At 44.3% G+C, this 18195-nt stretch overlaps 1 protein-coding gene and 1 long non-coding RNA gene across 5 annotated transcripts in view; both read left to right on the top strand.

Moving 5' to 3' along the window:
• Nucleotides 1–1171: 1171 nt before the first annotated feature.
• Nucleotides 1172–10983, top strand: LOC130533794 (uncharacterized). Its single transcript, XR_008952674.1, has 3 exons — nucleotides 1172–2157; nucleotides 8902–9033; nucleotides 9975–10983. It is a non-coding gene; the product is annotated as an uncharacterized LOC130533794 (long non-coding RNA).
• Nucleotides 10984–13951: 2968 nt separating this feature from the next.
• The window catches only part of akt3a (v-akt murine thymoma viral oncogene homolog 3a), a 31173-nt gene continuing 26929 nt past the window's right edge, over nucleotides 13952–18195 (top strand). Inside the window, exons 1-2 of one of the 4 annotated variants that reach the window (XM_057048232.1) lie at nucleotides 13952–14104; nucleotides 16819–17215. In XM_057048232.1, the coding sequence (XP_056904212.1) occupies nucleotides 17170–17215 (46 nt within the window). In that variant the 5' untranslated portion in view covers nucleotides 13952–14104; nucleotides 16819–17169. The other 3 variants (XM_057048231.1, XM_057048234.1, XM_057048233.1) reach the window with 3 other exon arrangements.

The raw sequence follows: 18195 nt of genomic DNA on the forward strand, positions 1-18195 counted from the left end.
GAGGGGTGGAGGCGGTGGAGGAGGAGGTGGGGTGGATGGCAGCCTGTCAGCTGCTCTGACATCATCCTCAGATGGAGATGCTACCTCCAGCTGTGCTCTTTCTGCAGCCATATGCTGCCTCCTCTACACTCCTGCCACCAGACTCCTCTTTCATTCTACCAACACCAACACCACACAACTTTGTCCCTCTTTTTTTCAGCCCTTTCTCTTGCTTGAATCAAAACCCAGAAACTATTAAATGCAGTTGGATGATCCATTTTTTGGGGGGCGGGGGGGGGGACCAACTGCTACTAAACAAAAAGAAAACTTAAGAGAATGAACAACTTGTGACTAAACCTTAAACAGCCTTTTTTTGCTAATGATGTGGTATTAAAACAAACACTGTCTGTTTCCCTCTGTGTCTCCTTCCAGCAGCCACAAACAAAGGCCAACACAGCACATTTGCAACTGACAGACGCATGCAGCTGATATTGTTTTCCACTTCTTTACGGTTCAGCGCTGCTGCCTCGTCTTGTATTCATTCATTCACTCACTCATTCATCCAGCCAAAACACCCCCCCCCCCCAACACCACACACACACACACACACACACCCTGCTTCAGACCATTTGGACAAGTGATCGGAACAAAAATGAATTTAGGAGCCAATGGGAAGAAGTCATAAATAAAGACGCTAATGGGTGCAAATCCTAAACAAAAGCTGTACAAGCCTTTAATAAGCCACAAGGGAGGAATTACTTTTATTACAATAGCCTTAATTCACTTTCAGTGTGGTGAAATTGTGTGTGTGTAATATTTTTGTTTATTTATTTTTTTCATCTCACAAAAAAACTTTACTGAAGTTTTAAAGAGCACCAAAAACTGGAAACTTGTTTCGGTCCAGATTATTACAGCCACATGTTGGAGAAATACAGATGAATGAGCTTCTGTTTAACAGAACGTGTCGGTTTATTTCGTTATAACATTTTAATCGAGGCACTTTGACTATTTTAAAGATTCCGTGAAAATGTAAAGTAAACTTTTGTAATTTTCCAAGAGGCAGCTGAATAAAATCAATTATCTGTCCGCTCTTTAATTGGCTTTTGGGAGCTGGACTCCCAGTTTAGAGGCTCCAATTAACTTCAGCAGAGTTGAGTCGGGCTGCACTAAAGTCAAGTCCCACCTGTGAGGTTAGAAGTCTTTAAAACTGCACTTATTGTTGTCGATTTCTTTATTTTTGTGCGCATCGCAAGGCGGTATTTTCAACACCGGCGCGTCCATCAGTCACAGGCAGTAATATATTAGTAATAAATGAGACAAGTGTTGTTCGGGGATTTAAATCCGAAGCAGACAAAAGAAAAAACGGGTTCATGTGTTGGCAGAAAGTGCTGCGCGACTGTGAACTGAAATTGGATTTGGGAGCGGAGAGTGAGACCGAAACAGACCGACCCAGGCGGAGCTAGCTGTAGCCAGACCTCGGCTAATAGAACTCGGACGGAGAACCGACAAAACGGAGCTATTTCCAGTTGTCCAGAAGGCCCCGGTGCTATGACAACAGCTGCTAAAACAGCGCGCAGGAACGGCTAACATAGCAACTATGAGTGCGTGCAGGCAACATAGTCATGCTAAGGAAGGTTTAGCCACTTTTTCCCCTCCATACCCACCCTCTCCTTCCTGAGCCTCCTTTAATCGGACTCCGGTATAAGAAGCAGCACTTACAGGCAACGCGGTCCAATGTCTTCCCCTCTTCCACCGCCAGAATCCCCCGGTTCCTTCAGAAGACAAAACTAGCCTGACTTTCGACTAATTTCCATAACAGACTGCCGAGGCGACCAGGCGGAGGGACGGGGAGTCTAGCACTCTGCGGCGGCCAGATGTTTCCGAGCTGTTGCTGCTCAACTCGGGCTGGTAAAGGAGGCGAGTTGACTGGCACGGCGCGGAAGCCAATGGTACCAGCGAGGAGGAAAGTAAAAGCAAATTAGAAGCGGCCCTTGGACAGAGGAGAAGGAGGGATATGTCTTCTTCTCTCGTCGGCGTAGGTTGACACTAGGCAACAACAACAGCAGCACGCACGGTGAGAAGGCAGAGGAGAAGAAGCAGGGCCAAACCGACTGGTTCTGCGAGTCAGCGAGGCGGACTGGCGCAGCGACGAGTGGCGAGTGACGCGGTGCAACCTGGGTAATGTAGTTGAGACTAGGAAGGGGCGGAGCTGATGGGAGCAGGTGCGCCACCTTGAAAAGAATAGGCCCAGATGTTTTGCAGCAGTTGGAGGCCACTTAAAGTGTCAGTGCTAAAGCCTGTTAAGCCTGTTACAAATACTATTTTTTATATATATTTATATATAATATGGCTGTTGCTTTTTTATTTATTTGTTTGTTTGTTTATGAATATTTACTGAATCCCTGGTGTCAATTTTAGGGCAGTGTTGTCATGCAGCAACACCACAGCGTCATCACCATGTTTAGTAGAAAGAAAACTGTTGACACTTCCATATAATAAGTTTTCTTGTTAGAATATAGAAATGGAGTCCTTTAACTACACAAAAACAAAAAAGTACTACATTATAAGTCTCAATGGAACCATACGTCAATCTCAAGCTGAAATATACTCTAGATTTACCTCATGGGGACACCATCAAACGTCTGTCACTGGAGCTTTGGCATTAAAAAAGTTTGGCCAGTTGAGACTTCGGGCCTATTTGCATCCTCTAAACCTGTCCCAGTAAACTAATTGGCGTTACTAATAGATGGCTGGATGAACTGCGTCCCTGTATGGCAATGAATTCACACGATACGGTGTCATAGCTATAATTGTTAAAATGCTAATGAACGATGACCCTGTTATGTGTCTATCAATTACCAGCACATGACAATGAGCCCCTTGTTCATGCACAAAGATACATTGTGACTCACAGACAAGAGGCAGTCAAAAAACAGCAACCAGAATTATGATTTTTGGACAAATTTTCATAACACCAAGGTTCATTTGCAACACTTATGCATGTAGACTGCTATGAGCTGTTTTTGTGCACACAAACAGCGACTTACCTCCATAGGCTGCAGCATAGGTTTTTCTTCCCAGAGCCCTCCGTGCGTTGGGATCTTTTGTGGTGCGTGTGTGTAAATATCTCAAGAGATCCCTGGTTTCTAAACTTCTCCCACAGCTCATGCGTTCTTTTCTCTGATCCACACATTGTTTTGCTGCTGACAGATGCCAGAATGCATTCTAGTGTGTGTGTGTGTGTGTGTGTGTGTGTGTGTGTGTGTGTGTGTGTGTGTGTGTGTCTGTGTCTGTGTCTGTGTCTGTGTGTGTGTGCGTGCCAAAAAGCAGAACCAGACTGATGTTTGAAATTATCTGTTCTAAGGTTCTATTTTTTCCTTACTGCAGCTGAACAACAAAGCGCAGAAGAAGGAAAATATATCCAACATAAATACCATTACGCAGAGTAGAGCTCTTTGCTTTTTGCTTGAGTTGATGGTTGGATTCTCCCTGGAAATTCTGGGGAGTCGAGTTAGTCGAGCAGTTTTCACCTTTTTTCTCTGTAACTGGTTTGTTTTATTAAAATATCTCACATTGGGCCCGATGGATGCGTTTCGCTCCTCTGACTCTGGAGGTCGCTGTAAAACCCGTTGTTTGCTCTATCAGTTTTAATGACATGATAAAAAATTATATATTTTTCTTTATTCAACTTTGATAAATTTTGTAAATCTCTGCTGTTCCCTGAAATGTCTGTTTCATATGAGCGTTAAACCATTTAAAAAAAAAAAAATTCAGTTGCCCTGAAGCCAAAATCCCAGAGTGTGTGCTGATTTCTTATGTAAATAAAATCTGGGGAAAAAAAGAAAACACATTCCACGGATCTGGCAGAAGAAGTGATTCAGAGAACACCTCTGGCCATCCGTGAGACATTATGACTGTATGCTTCACAGATTCTCCCCTTGCTTGCCAGCATTAATTATAATTTGCTTGTCGACGGGTTTTTAATATTCAAAGGTGTTGAACACAGACAGCTGTTTGAATCCAACTCATTCCATGATGATCCTCATGTTTACCCTTAAAATGATGCATAAAAGGACTCATGGAATGCATCTTGGGGAAGTTCTTTATTTAATAAATGACTTTAAAAGACATTTTAAACACATTTTATGGCTTAGTTTTATTGATGTAAACCACATTAATTTTATTGTGTCTGGGGAAAAAAAAGTTTATCTCCTTCTTTGGGCATGAAAATAATGTTCCATCTGTTGCCAGCTGGTTGTTAATTTGACCTTTAATTTACTGGTAAATTTGGGGATCAAGATGTTTAAGCTCATTTGCATTCACTGTAAATTGTTTTCCTCCACTTTAGAGCAGCAGGGGCTGAAATGGTGAAGAAAGAACATAAAAAGCAGCTCGCAGGGGCGAAGCGGATTGTTAAATCATCCAGATCATCGTTTAACATTCTCCTCGAGATCTACTTTTTTCCAAACACATGGACTGGGATGTTAACGTGGCTTGTAATGAATGCAGAAATACGAGCATATTCAAATAAAATGTACAAAATTAACAGTTACAAATAATTTACCTCAAAAATTGAGCTCACTATAAAGAATATAAATAACCAAAAACATCTCAGATTGAATGGTTAATAAATCCTCGAGGAAGTCAGAACGAATAAAGTCAGAATAGAAGCATCACCTCCACCTCTGTTATCACAGCTGGAATGGAAGAGAGGAAGATGTTGCTGAGAATGAGGATGGAGGGCAGACAGATGTTTTAGGGTTAAAGGGTAGAGCAGAGAAAGTAGGTGTATATGTATGAAGGCTGCAACGACACAGACAGGCTTTCATGAGGGTTTTGTGGTTGCGTTTGAAACTTTTGTTTCAGAAGAGGAACAGGACGGTTTCACTTCACCTGAAACACCATAAACATCTCTCTCTCATTATCGCTCGTGTGACGTGGGAGGAGGTTGGTTCCTATAGTTTAATGATCTGTTCATCTGGCCCAGCGTGGCTGCTGTTAGGAGTCTGGAAGGCAGCCATTTTGACTGAGTTTAAAATATTCATGAACTACCAATGATACCCCATCTGACTGACTGGGGAACAGCTGTCAGGTCTCTGTGCCTCTAGAGGAGCAGCATCTGTCCGTTTGAGCAGCGTGTGTGTCTTTCTAGAAATACGTTTGTGTGGAACATCCACTTGGATGTGTGCATCGGTGTCTCAGTGGGACGAGACATCAGGAGAAACAACTGTGTGTTTAACTTTCTTTTCTCCAGATGGTGATGATCATTTCAGAAATGATCAAAAAGTGAGTCTCATCTATCAGGTTCTCCGCTTGTCAATCAAACGTCGGTGTTATGGGCAGCCACAGACGGGCTGATGTGCTAAAGTGTGCCATATATGATGAGTCCCTGCTCTTATACATTTATGTATGCTTGTCTCTGCATCGGCACATCGCAGTTTCGGTGTGTGTATGAGTGTGTAGGCTGTTCACACCCGCGTGTGTGAAGATCACAGAGAGCTGCGCAGCCTTGGCTGTGGTTGTATGATGGACATCTGGAAGCTAAATTGGTTAATGGCGCCTCCAAGCCAGCAGCCAGCCGGCCGTTTCCTTGCTGTGTGTGTGTGTGGGGGGGGGGGGTGGACGAGGGGACTCTACATCTGGCCAGTTGTCTTCCCACAGACAAATATGTCTCCTGACCATTTTAAATGTTTTTTGTTTTTAGAATCGGTATCATGTTCAGGCTCATTGTACTCACAGCTGTGTAACAACAGTCAGATGAACCCTGTAGTTGACCACGACGGTGTTGTTACGTTCAGTTATATCGTCAATATCATTCAGCACAATTTCAGTGAATTTAATTATCTGAGGCCTTGGGATGTGAAGACAAAATAACTAATGGAGAGGAAACAACAACAAAGGAAATCAGACTAACAGAGTTAAGGTGAACAATGCTGCCATGCTTGTATTTCAATTGTAATAACAGATGAGGGTGGGCCAAATTAAATGTGTGTAGTTTTAAGGTTGTTTTTTTTTGCCAGTAACAGGGAGGAAATGGTCGGGTTGTTGCAGCTGTTGGACGTGTCCACGCGGACGCGGACACACATAAACGATAAGAGGGTGTGAGAAAAGCAGCATGACACACTAATAGGGACGGAGCTTTAAATAAATACAGGCTCAGCAGATGCATAACAGCCAGGTCTCAGCCAAGAACGTGCACACAGCCCTGCGATCGCCACAGATCATCGCTGTAATGACAGTAAAAGTGTCACTTTAGTCTCTCTGCTGTCTGACTGTCTCTTTTCAGTCCAGATGTCAGAGGAAGTAGCCAACAGCTGCAGCAGGAAATTAGCCCCTGGGCAGTGAAAAGGCTAATACTCTTCCACACACAGAAAAACAAGAACACATACACACACTCAAACACACACACACATGCACACAGAGCGCCCTTTCAGTTAGCTGACATTATGTGAAATTATGCAGGAAATAACAAACATCAATTGTTAGATCCCCTGCTGTTCCATTTTTTCATGAGTAGTGTCCAGTGTGTATGAACTGGTAACGGTGCGCCAGCCTGCTAGACGCAACGCCAGCAGGAACATTTGCCTTGTGGCGCCAATTCCCAGGAATGCCTAACCTGCGCCAGCTGTTGAGGACATGTTACCTGTGCCAACCGCTCTGCCTGTCACATCAGCTGCCGCCCTGCCTCCATCTGGGTTTAAAGTGTGTGTTTGTGTGTGTGTGTGTGTGTGTGTGTGTGTGTTTTATAATTCCCACATCTGTATTTGTGTTTGCATCTGTATGCATGAACGCACATCATCCCTCATGTGTGCAGCCTACACAGTGCCAGTGTGTGTGTGTTTGTATCGATGTTCCTCACACAGGCGCCTGTGTGTGTGTGTGTGTGTGTGTGGTGTGTGTGTGTGTGTGTGTGTGTGTGTGTGTGTGTGCGCGCATTTGACAGCTCTAGTGTGTCTCCATCTGTGTGTGCTGGGCCTTCCTTGCCTACATCTGGAGCAGCATTGCGAAGGATCTCCAACAAGCCTGCCAAACAGCCCAGATGTTGGCTGTGTGAGCCCCGGGGCTTGATGAGAGATCCGTCCTTCAAAGAGATAAAATTACACCCACTTTTTAAAAAGGAATTACAGATACAATAGCAAGATAAAAATCAGGAGACTGGAGAAAAAGATAGAGAGATTGTTGTGGTGTGTCTCTTTAATAACCTCTACATTGATTATATATATAATGGATTACTTTTAAAAATTAATGAGATTACAATTTAATCTTCTCAGACTTTTGTCTGATTTTTATATAATATAGACCTTTATTTGTGGGCACTTCAGTTGTGCTGCAGTGTTGCTGAAAAGCAACACGTTGCACATTACACAGAACCCTATGATTTTTGTGTGTTCTTTGTTAAATATTCCACCAACTCTTGAACATATTAGGTACATGAAGATGGACCAAAGACCAAAATGTCCCTTGACGTGAACCAACCAATCACCAGTGTGACGCCATTTAGTCGTTGTGAGGTCACTTCAGCAAAATTGGGTTGGATAAAAAATCTACAACCAAATACGCAAGCATCGCTGTAGAAAAATGTTGAAGTAGAGTTTGACATGCGTGCATGAGTGTGTGTGTGTGTGTGTGTGTGTGTGTGTGTGTGTGTGTGTGTGTGTGTGCATGCGCCCCGGCACCATGGTAACCACAGAGGTGGCATCTGCCAGGGCGCTTTGGCTCTGTTGTGTGGTGTCCATGTGTGCGGACCTCCACAGGGCTTAAGGAACGTGTGTTGGCCCCCATATGGTGAGCTGTCACCGGGGCGACATGGTGCAGCCTCCCTCCCTCCCATTGGGTGGGATCTCAAGCCTGCTATCAAACTGACCAAGTAAACAACAACTGGACGCTGTTATGGCATTTGCTGGGATATAGTTTTTCCATGATGTTAGTGGTTAAACCTGCGATGAAAGCCCTCCGATGACATCAGGATGATATACTCCCCTCATGGGTTACAGCAGCCATGTGTTGGCATTTATGCTTTAGCAATATCTCAAAATCTGTTCTCAGATTTGAGGGGAGGAAAAAAAAACAAGTCTGTCAACAATCTCACATAAAAACAGATTTAACTTTGAAAACTTCTCAGAGGTCGAATGTTCATCACTAATGTACCTCAGATGTTACTGACAGAACCCAGCATGTTTGACCCAAACCTAAAACAAGCTCTGTCTGTTCATATTTGATAAAAGAGATTAAAATTTTCTTTTAAAACTACAAAATCAGGTGTGAATTTTCCATCGACAGCTTGACACTTTGATAGATAAGGGCAAAGAACGTTAACTCCTGTATAAAAATTCACCCCCACAGATGTTACACAGCAGTTTGAACGCCCTCCGTGTGCCTCCCCCGGATGGGAATGAAATCACAGCTTCACAAAGTGTGTATGTGCATAATCCTGAATGTGTGTTTATGTGTGAACAATGCAAAATGAAAACAACGTGAGACTCAGAAAGCAGAAGCAGGCACAAACCAGAAATAGGAAGCGGCAGGGCTTTCGGGGGCTCTTGGGGGCCATCAGAAGGTTTTGAAGTGTGTGTGTGTGTGTGTGTGTGTGTGTGTGTGTGTGTTACTGTTGTTCTTTCCTCTGGCTGTGCTTAAAGTGTGTGTGTTTTTGATCTCACCCAGTTGTTGGAAAAGCAAACACAGTCTGTGCACCCAGATGTTGACAGATGTGCTGTAACTTCCTCTGGAACTCACATGCACATTGACACAAGAGTGCTCACAGGAGCCTTAACTCACATCTTTCCCGCACCCCCCCAGAGATGATCGTCTTGTCTTCCTGGCATGAAAAATTCATCAATATCCTAATATTTCCTCAACCCGACGTCACCCACAGCTCCAGATGTCATGTGAATAACTAACACGCACAAGTGTCTTCTCCTCCAGATGTTTCTACATTTTAAAGAAAAGTAGGGCGGAAATGAGGAATGCAGCTGTAGCCCTGAAGAACGCAGTGCTCTCTACTGGCCCGGAGGGGTTCCTGCATAAGTAGAGACTGGTTGAACTGGGAGGATATACGTAAGTGACACATAAGGCTAAGTTGTGTTTTCATGATTTTCCACCTGAATATAAAGTGGTGTCTCTGTTTGTTCGACTGTTTCAGCTAGTTATGTAGTGTTGTTTGAGGATTTTCAGTTTTTAGGTATTTCCCTGATCAGTTCTTCTGAATTTGGCTGCTCAGACTGAGACTCTTTGTTCTGAAACAAACATTCAAAATGCACATGATAACACGACAAAAGCCTTCCTCGGTCACTTCAGCCACTTTAATTCTCAAACCTGTCACAAAGACTGACAAACGTAACAGAATGAACTTCAGGAATAAATCCAGATCCTTGGCCTCAGAGCAGAAAGGACTCCTCCATGAGTGCAGCAGCTGTCACTAAGCAGCAGTCAATCACATAATTGCTTTTGCCGGCACTCATAAATAATCCTGCAGTCATATGCCATCACAGATATTGGAAACACAACTCGCCAACGCAGGCACTGCACATGGACAGATCTGCTTTCACCATCAAAGCAAGTCGTGGTTCCAGAAACCATCCCGTTGAACATGTTTCTGAGACGAGATCTTGCTGTTTCTGATAATTAACGTATTAACAGTTTGAAAGGACATATTTGTCAAAAGATGATTGTAATAGGATTATTTAAAAATGTTTAGGACCACTTCCTCTTGATTAAATGAGGGGTACTCATCCAACATACATGCAACAGCAGCAGAAACAGCTTTAAATTATAACATGTTACAACCCAATATGGTCATGGTACTCTGCTGACTGTATTTCACACCCCAGTGCACGATAGGTGACCCAGAACAGAAGAGAGTGGAACACAGCAGAGCCATGCTGGACCAGACTGGCTCCCAGGCTGTACAGCACACCTTCAACACCGTGGCTGCAGCTGCTCTGTCCTGTCTTGTGTGTACATGTGCCCGTTCTCTTACGTACGTGTCCCCTGCACAGGATGTGTCTGACCGCAGCTGTCCCTACCTCCGCGGGGGTCTCTGGGGTGAGGCTGACCTCTCTCCTAAAGCCACTTCAAAGGGACCGTGGATAGGATGGAGAGGTATGGGGTGCCATGCTGGGCCACACGGCTGCTGCTTCCCTGGGTTTTGGGAGCTGGGAGGCTGGGACTGGAGTTAGGCTGTGTGTGTGTGTGTGTGTTTGTGTGGGAGGGGGGGTGCAGCATGACGTGAAGGGAGTCACAAGGGTATGTGTTTGACAGGAGGACAGAGACAGGAGACACGGGAATGTTGGGGGTAGGAATGCAGGAAGTAACTTTTGTGCCTGTGTGTGTGTGTGTGTGTGCGTGGGGGGGTGTTTAGTGTGGACAGACGTTCTGGACTCTGGTGTGACATTGGGATGCCAGGTGTGTCTGTGTGTGTGTGTGTGTGCACGCGTGTGCAAAGAAATCTCTGGCCACACAGAGATTCAGAGGAATTGATGTGGAACAAACCTACAAAATGTTTGAATCAATTTAATTTTAAACTGAAAAATAAGAAAAAAACACACCAAAAAGGCACTTTCATTGTTTTGTTTTGTTTTTATGAAGAAAGAAAATAATTCTGGCTGGATGGACTGACTGACACAGACACCGGCTAAACTAAATACTGTAATGATGCCTCCAGAGAATCCAAAAAATGAGATCTTTTTTAAGTCCCCAATGTTTTAAAATGGAGGTCAAACAAGGAAATGCTGTCAAACTCTATTAAACTCTATTTAAAAGAAAGTCTTTACTAATCTCAGCATATATACAATTAAAAAATCGACACGATATACAGCAGAATGTATTCTCTCAACAATATGCTTGTTAAAAAATGAATGCAAATCCCCTGTTTATTGTCATGATGAGGTGAATGATATTTTACTTACATGTATATTCATCTGCATTACATTGAAATTGTAAATGAATTCTTTGGATCATTAAAAGTAGCTGCAATGCTGCTGAGGGCAGCCTTGATTTTATCCACAATCTGTGTTTAGAGGTAATCATGTTAACTGCTGCTGTTCTTAGTCTTGTTCCTATGGATTAATGCACATTTCAGAACACATGTTGTGCTAATGCTGCAAATCCGGTCAGCAGAAGAATCACTGTGCTGCTTTTCTGCGTGAACTGGATGGAGAAGTCATGTCTGTGTGCACGTATGTCACAGGGACACGTCTGGTCACAGCAACAGAGGGACTCCCCTGTGCTACCTTTTCTATTTTCAAGCTGTCTGTTTATCTTTACCTCTGTGTCACCCCATGTACACACACACACACACACACACACACCTTGGCTGCTGGTTTCAGCCCACACTCCCCTTTCCACCCAGGGCTGCGTGCAAGAAGCCAGCTGATGGCTAATCTGACATGCTAGTGAGCTACACCTGTGTCTGCACAGCCAGGGCCCCTACCGCTGCCGCTGCTGCCCAGCCACGCAACACACGCCACACACACCATGCCATCTGGGGAGACAGGAAGAAAGATACACAAAAAGAGAACAGATGGAGGGTCGTTGTGTTAGAATATCCCAAAATCTCTGTCAGATTTAAAATATTGGCACACTTACTGTAAAGAGTGTGAGGAATGTACACTCATTCCTATTCTTCCTTAATCCACATTCTTAGGAATTTAGAAATAAGAGTCACAGCAAGAAGAAACAAAAATAAAATAAGTTGATTAAGAATCATCCAGACTGCACAACTCATCAGCTTTCCACCACAGATACAGTCATATGCTGTTGCAACTGTCTGGTCTCTGGATCTGATAAGACGCTGCAGATTTATTTGAAAGTCCTCCTCAGCTGCCGATAAGCAAAATCAGGAGGAGATTAGGTACCTCCTAATTAGGATTAGGAGGTATTGACAAAAGAGATCACATAACTCCTGTAATGGCGTCTCTTTATTGGCTGCCTGTTAAATTTAGAATAATTTTTAAAACCCTTCTTTTGACCTACAAGGTCCTCAGAGGCCTAGCTCCATCCTACCTGGAGGAGCTAGTGACACCTTATCAGCCCAATAGACCGCTCCGCTCTCAGAATGCTGGTCTACTTGTGGTTCCCAGAGTTTCTAGGAGTAGAATGGGGGGCCGAGCATTTAGCTACCAGGCCCCCCTGCTATGGAACCAGCTCCCTGTCCAGGTACGGGAGGCTGACTCCATCCCTACTTTTAAGATCAGACTTAAAACCTACCTCTTTGAAAAAGCTTATTGTTACTAATTCTGTAGTTCCAGTTACTATTATAGACAGACAAATTATCATACTTAGGGGGTCGTCTAATCATTAGGTTAACATCTCAGTTATGCTTCTATAGGCCAAGGCTGCCGGGGTCCAGAAACATGATCACTTGACAGGCCTCTGTCACCCCCCCACTGGCTCATGGTTTCCTCTCCTCTCCTCTCCTCTCCTCTCCTCTCCTCTCCTCTCCTCTCCTCTCCTCTCCTCTCCTCTCCTCTCCTCTCCTCTCCTCTCCTCTCCTCTCCTCTCCTGTCCTCCTCATCAAGCAGACTAGTTATGCTGTTTCCTGTGTAGTTTTTCTGCTCCCCCCCCCTTCCCTTCTCTATTCATTTACAGGTATCGCTGCCTTTGGAGCTGCATGACGACCTCCGGCCCCGCTGACCCGCTGTATAAATAGAGTATTTTTGTGTGTGTTTCTGTGCTCTGTGCCCCTCCTCTCCTCTCCTCTCCTCTCCTCTCCTCTCCTCTCCTCTCCTCTCCTCTCCTCTCCTCTCCTCTCCTCTCCTCTCTCTCCTCTCCTCTCCTCTCCTCTCCTCTCCTCTTCCTCTCCTCTCCTCTCCTCTCCTCTCTCTCTACCCAGCCGGCCATCAGCAGGAGGGTCTCTCTACATGAGCCTGGTCCTGCTCAAGGTTTCTTCCTGTTAAAGGGGAGTTTTTCCTTGCCACTGTTGCTTGTCTGGGGTTAGGCCCTTGAAAAGCGCCTTGAAACAATTTTGATTGTATAAGACGCTATATAAATAAAGATTGATTTGATTTGATTTGAGATTACAGAATAATGAGAGCACCAAGAAGTGTGAGAAAATATGAATATATTGTTTTTCCGCCATCATAAACACCCCATTGAATCTTTGCTGCCTTTATTCACATCATTATAGTGTTTCTGAAAATGTATATACTACATAAATATTAAATTTATACCATATTTACAGCTTTAACTGTGAGCCTTTTTGAACAAAAGTGATCACAAAACATTTTGAAATAGTCCCACCCTGTAAATAAGTAAATAAATGCACTCTCTTTTGCATTAATAAATAACTCCTATAAAGAGCAGAATCTTTTCAGTCTCTTCAGATTTTTATACAATTTTTAATAACAAATTCTAAGCTCCTTCCATAATAAGACTGGAGCATGTACTGCTCGAACAATTAGTATCTAATCTAAAATATTTTTTTTCTGTAATACTGGTAGGTTTTGCACATCAGGTCAGAAGGTTCCTGCATCACCGTAGTCTCAAGGACAAAGTGCCAAAGTGCATGTAGAGGGAAGGTCTGTGCTCTGAGGAAACAATAATGGAGTCTTTTTAGAAAACACAAGATGTGACCTTTAACCCCCAGATCAGTATAGTGAGAGTTGGTGTTTTGAAGACATAAACTGTATAAATCTGGTCTTTATTTGAACACAAAGGAGTAGCAGATGGTTCTGAAGGCCCAAGTCTGCTTAAGAGGCACCTTTAGAAAAAATATGAATGCATTGTAGGAGCAGCGTCCTTCTTCTGTGGTTATTAAGACATCCAATATTAAATATATGTGCCAACTGTAGCTTCTATGCAAAAAAAAGTTTCTTGTGTATTTATTTATGCATTAATAAATTAATGCACCCAATATGTGACAAACTCATTGTCTTTTAATTTAATTGTGAAGGGTGAACCCATTTGAACCGTCGTTTCATCCGTCCAGACGCCTGGCAAACACCGCGCGGTCTCTCGCGATGCTTGGCCTCCTCACCGGCGGAGACACGCACGATGTCTGGACGATGAGGGAGCTGCTCGCTCCAGCGGGGGAGACCCAAACACCGAGCTGCGTGCACAGTTCGACGCGCTGCCACTTCTGCGTTTCGGCGCGCTCCCGTCCGTGCACGAATTAAAAAGAAGAAGAAAGGTGGGGGGTTGCCATTTTATTTTTGTGTGACGTCACGATTTTTCCTGAAAGTCAAAACAACCGTTGGCTGCGGAAGCGGCAGCCTTTGTAGCTTCTCGGAAATCCGTTTGATGTAGCTTCACGCGCCCAGCTCGCGGTGCCGCATCTCTGTGTACGTCAGCCGCTCGAGACAGGGAAGACGAAATCACCTCGAGCTGTTTTTATGACGCGTGTACGGGAATACCAAAGCACCTGCCGCCACAGGTAATGCCGACTTCAAAAAGCTAGTGGGATGATGCGTGTTTATGTTGTGGACTCGGTGGAAGGTGGGGGCGGTCCCGCGGGTGACAGGCTGCCAAATTGTTTGGTGCTAATTCTCGGGCGTCGGTGGAAGGTGTCCGCATTCGACAATGAAGCCTCCCCATAAGCAGCTTTACGCTGACCGGTAAAGGTGAGTTTAAAAATCGTGTTTAAGGCGTCCTGAGCCGCGCTGCGTGCAACATGCGTCAGATTGACTGACTGGCGCTCCCCGCTCTGACGTCCAACATAGGCCGCTGTGGCGCTTCCAGCAGGTCAGTGTTAACATGCACCTCCAGAACCAACCATAAAGGATTTTCTTAGACCTTGAATTAGTTTAATTTCGTTTATTAAATAAGTTTGTCTTATTTATGGCAGATGAGGAGGATGCCTCAGCTTATGAACCTCACCACATGGATAGAATAAAGACCTTTCTTTATAAAATAATACACAAAATGTTGACCCCAAATATTGTTGTAAAGGCAGATAATGATGTCAAACTTTAGTGGAAGAGCAAAATGGTTGCAGTTTGTAAGATGCTGATGGTGAACAGAAATCATGGCTGAAACAGCACTTGAGGTTCAGCCAAAGGCTGGCATGAACATTAGAAAGGACGTGTGGGGTCACCGCTGCTTACATCAGACGTGGGGTTACACACGTAAAAGTTTGGCTGATGCAGTGACCCACAAATAGTCACGATTTTGGCTGAAACAAGTGCTGCTAATGTTGGAGGATGACAATGATTTCTCTCTCTCCTCTCATTTCTGCATCACTGTAGAAACTGTAGTTTTACTTTAGCCTAAATCAAGAACTTGTAATCGGGAAGTCTGAACTGTTGGTTTCCCGTGGTTTCAAAACCGCAACAAAACAAATTGAAGATGTGTTGTGATGTGACGTGAAAATGAACTAAACTGTTTTTCTTCACATGAGATTCTGGACTGTAATTCTGTTCAGCACCTTGCTGGTTGTTGCTAGCGTGATAGCTAATGTCTAGAAGTTTATCAACCGGTAAAACTCTTCCTAAGGTTACCAGCACCACTATTGGAACAAACCCCAGATTTTCAGGAGGGGCAGTTCCAATATGTTTAAACATTAAATTACAAATGGATTTGCACAGTTGTCTCAAAACCATTTCATGTGGAAACATCATAGATAGATAGATAGATAGATAGATAGATAGATAGATAGATAGATAGATAGATAGATAGATAGATAAGTAGGCTATATCTAGTGAATTAAAACTGAGTGTTTTCATTGGCTGAAGCCTTTCATATTTGAGTAACTCTCAGAGCAATATCCAGTATCAATATTGAATCAGCCTACACGTCCTCTGGTCCACTCCTTTTTCCACAGAGATGGACACCAGATCCATACTGGAAACTGCTGTGCACTGCCTTTTGCATTACATTCATCGTGATATTACTTTATGGTCCGTGTATTAATGTTATTAAAGCTCTGATATGCTGGTTTTGTTTTGTTTTCCTTTAACATTTATGTGAATGCTCTTTAATTCATTACTGACACACAGGAGAGGCTGTGTGTAATGCAGTTAAATCAGCCTTCGTTTGTTATACCTGTCTAACATCTCCAGCTTATTGTGCTGCCTTAGGTTTAGAAATTGCTTGGTGGCATCGGCTGGGCTGTGATCGTGAGTGCAGCAGCCCTTTTCTCTTCTGCTCCGTTATGACGTTGCAGTCCCTCCATGTGCTGGGAGCCGTGCAGACACTAGCTGAGTTGAATACTGATTTCCAGCTTCTATTGCTGGGCTCGCTGTCGTAGCGTCGCTCTCCATTCAAGCCGAGCTGCATAGTGCTGCTGCGCATTGTGTAATACTGTGTAGTAAGGGTGCATCTGGGGTGAATGCTGCAGCTATGCAGAGAGAGAGAGAGAGAGAGAGAGAGAGAGCGCAGGAGTGAGAAAATAGAGCGGTGCAGAGATTTGGGCAGAGAAAAAGAGTGTGTGAGAGCATCCCTCACTGCCACAGCTATTTATAGACAAGCCCTACTCCACAGTCCTGAGATGCTCTCCCACCTCCCACATAAAGACAGACTGATCGGCCTACACACAAATCCACACACACGCACATTACGACAGATAATAATTCAACATGCAGAAAAACAGTCAGCTGCACTTCCTGCTGATCAGAACTAGAGCAAATATCTATGAATGAGTTCTTTCAGGGTGTTCAGAGTTAGTCAGTTTTTGTTTCACTGAGAGCTCTGCAGTAATTCATCGCTCTGATCCCACAGAGCCTCAGTGACAGAAAGAGGAACTGAACGTCGGGAGAGCCTGGGCTGTGTTTTGTCCTCACAGTACCGAGCTGTGTGTTGTGTCATTGCTGGCTTCAGGGGAGGAAGTGAAGAGGGAAAGGACAGCACTACCAAATAATTCCACTGCTTCTTTTCTCTTTATTATTGTTTTTTATCACTTCCTTCCAGGCTGAGTCACTGCTGGTGAGGAGGAAGGTCTGGAGAAGGGAACGAGAGTGCAGGAGACAGCGGAGAAAGGGGGAGAAGAAGACGACAAAGAGGAGAGGGAGGCAAGCAGATAAGCCGCAACAGGAAGCAACACACACGCACCGTGCGCTTGTGTGTGTGTGCACCCAAGAGGGAGACTGCACGACCGAGAGAGCGAACGGGAAAGGAAGGGAGGGAGAGTGACGCGGAGGCCCCCCTCCTCTCCTCCGCTCCCTCTCTTTCTCTCCTTCCCTTCTCTCCTCCCCTCCCCTCCTCCCTCTCTCTCTCTGTGGAGCAGGCGTGTAGCGGCATCAGACTCGGTGTGAAGAAACCATGAGCGATGTCACCATCGTTAGAGAGGGATGGCTCCAGAAACGGGGTAAGACATCCGGTACCTCTTTTTCTAGCCCCCTCTGTTGTTAGCTCTGCTTGCTCTCCTGTTCTTCTCTGCCTCTTGTCTAGACTTAGGGCCTGGCTCTGCCAGTCCACATGTGCTGGTGGGAGGATGAGAGTGTCTGTGTGTGTGTGTGTGTGTGTATATATATGTACGCGCACGCGCGTGTGCTTGTGTGTGATCACATGAATGTCTGATTATCGTGGGCGTGTGTGTGTTCTGCATTACAGGAATGTGTCTGTTTATTATAAGCTTGTATTTATATCTGCTCGGCCAGTATAACATTCATTTAGGGTATGTTTAAAAAGCGTGTGTGTGTGTATGTGTGTGTGTGTGTGTGTGTGTGTTTACCATGCCTGCAATTACACGGGCACATATTTTTCAGTCAATCTGTAAAAACAAGTTAGTTATGACTCACAGGGATATTTATTAATACAGTTGTTCATTATGTTCTTGGAAACGTCCTGAATGGTCACTCAGAGTCACATGTCATGGGGTTGAGAGGTTGCTTTTGGGTGGAGGGTGTACTGACAACATCCTGTTCACAGGAAAAAACACTAACTGTCGACGAGTTTCTAGAAAACACCAGTTCCCTTTTCTCGGTTACTCCTTCTGACCTTGTTTTGTGCAACAGGTATAAAAGCTGTTTTACGACAGTGATATTGAGTATTTATGTGCCAACTCATGGATTCACTCTGAAGCTCTTTGGGGCATTAGGCTCTAACATCTACCATAAAGTCAGGGTTTAAAGGAGTCTCATGTCTGCTGATGCTGGATGTTTCAGGCTGAAGTGGGTCTGTACGGGAATGTCAGTGTACATGGAACAGAGCCTCTGGGATAGAACAAGGGGATTTCCAGGCTTTTAGGCCAATGAGCATCATGGCCCTGACTATGTGATGGAATCTGGGAATGTGTAACACTAACTGTTGAACAGGAAGTGACACAGATGCATAACAGACAGCACA

The sequence above is a fragment of the Takifugu flavidus genome, chromosome 11 (assembly GCF_003711565.1).
Source record: "Takifugu flavidus isolate HTHZ2018 chromosome 11, ASM371156v2, whole genome shotgun sequence".
Lineage (NCBI taxonomy): Eukaryota > Metazoa > Chordata > Actinopteri > Tetraodontiformes > Tetraodontidae > Takifugu > Takifugu flavidus.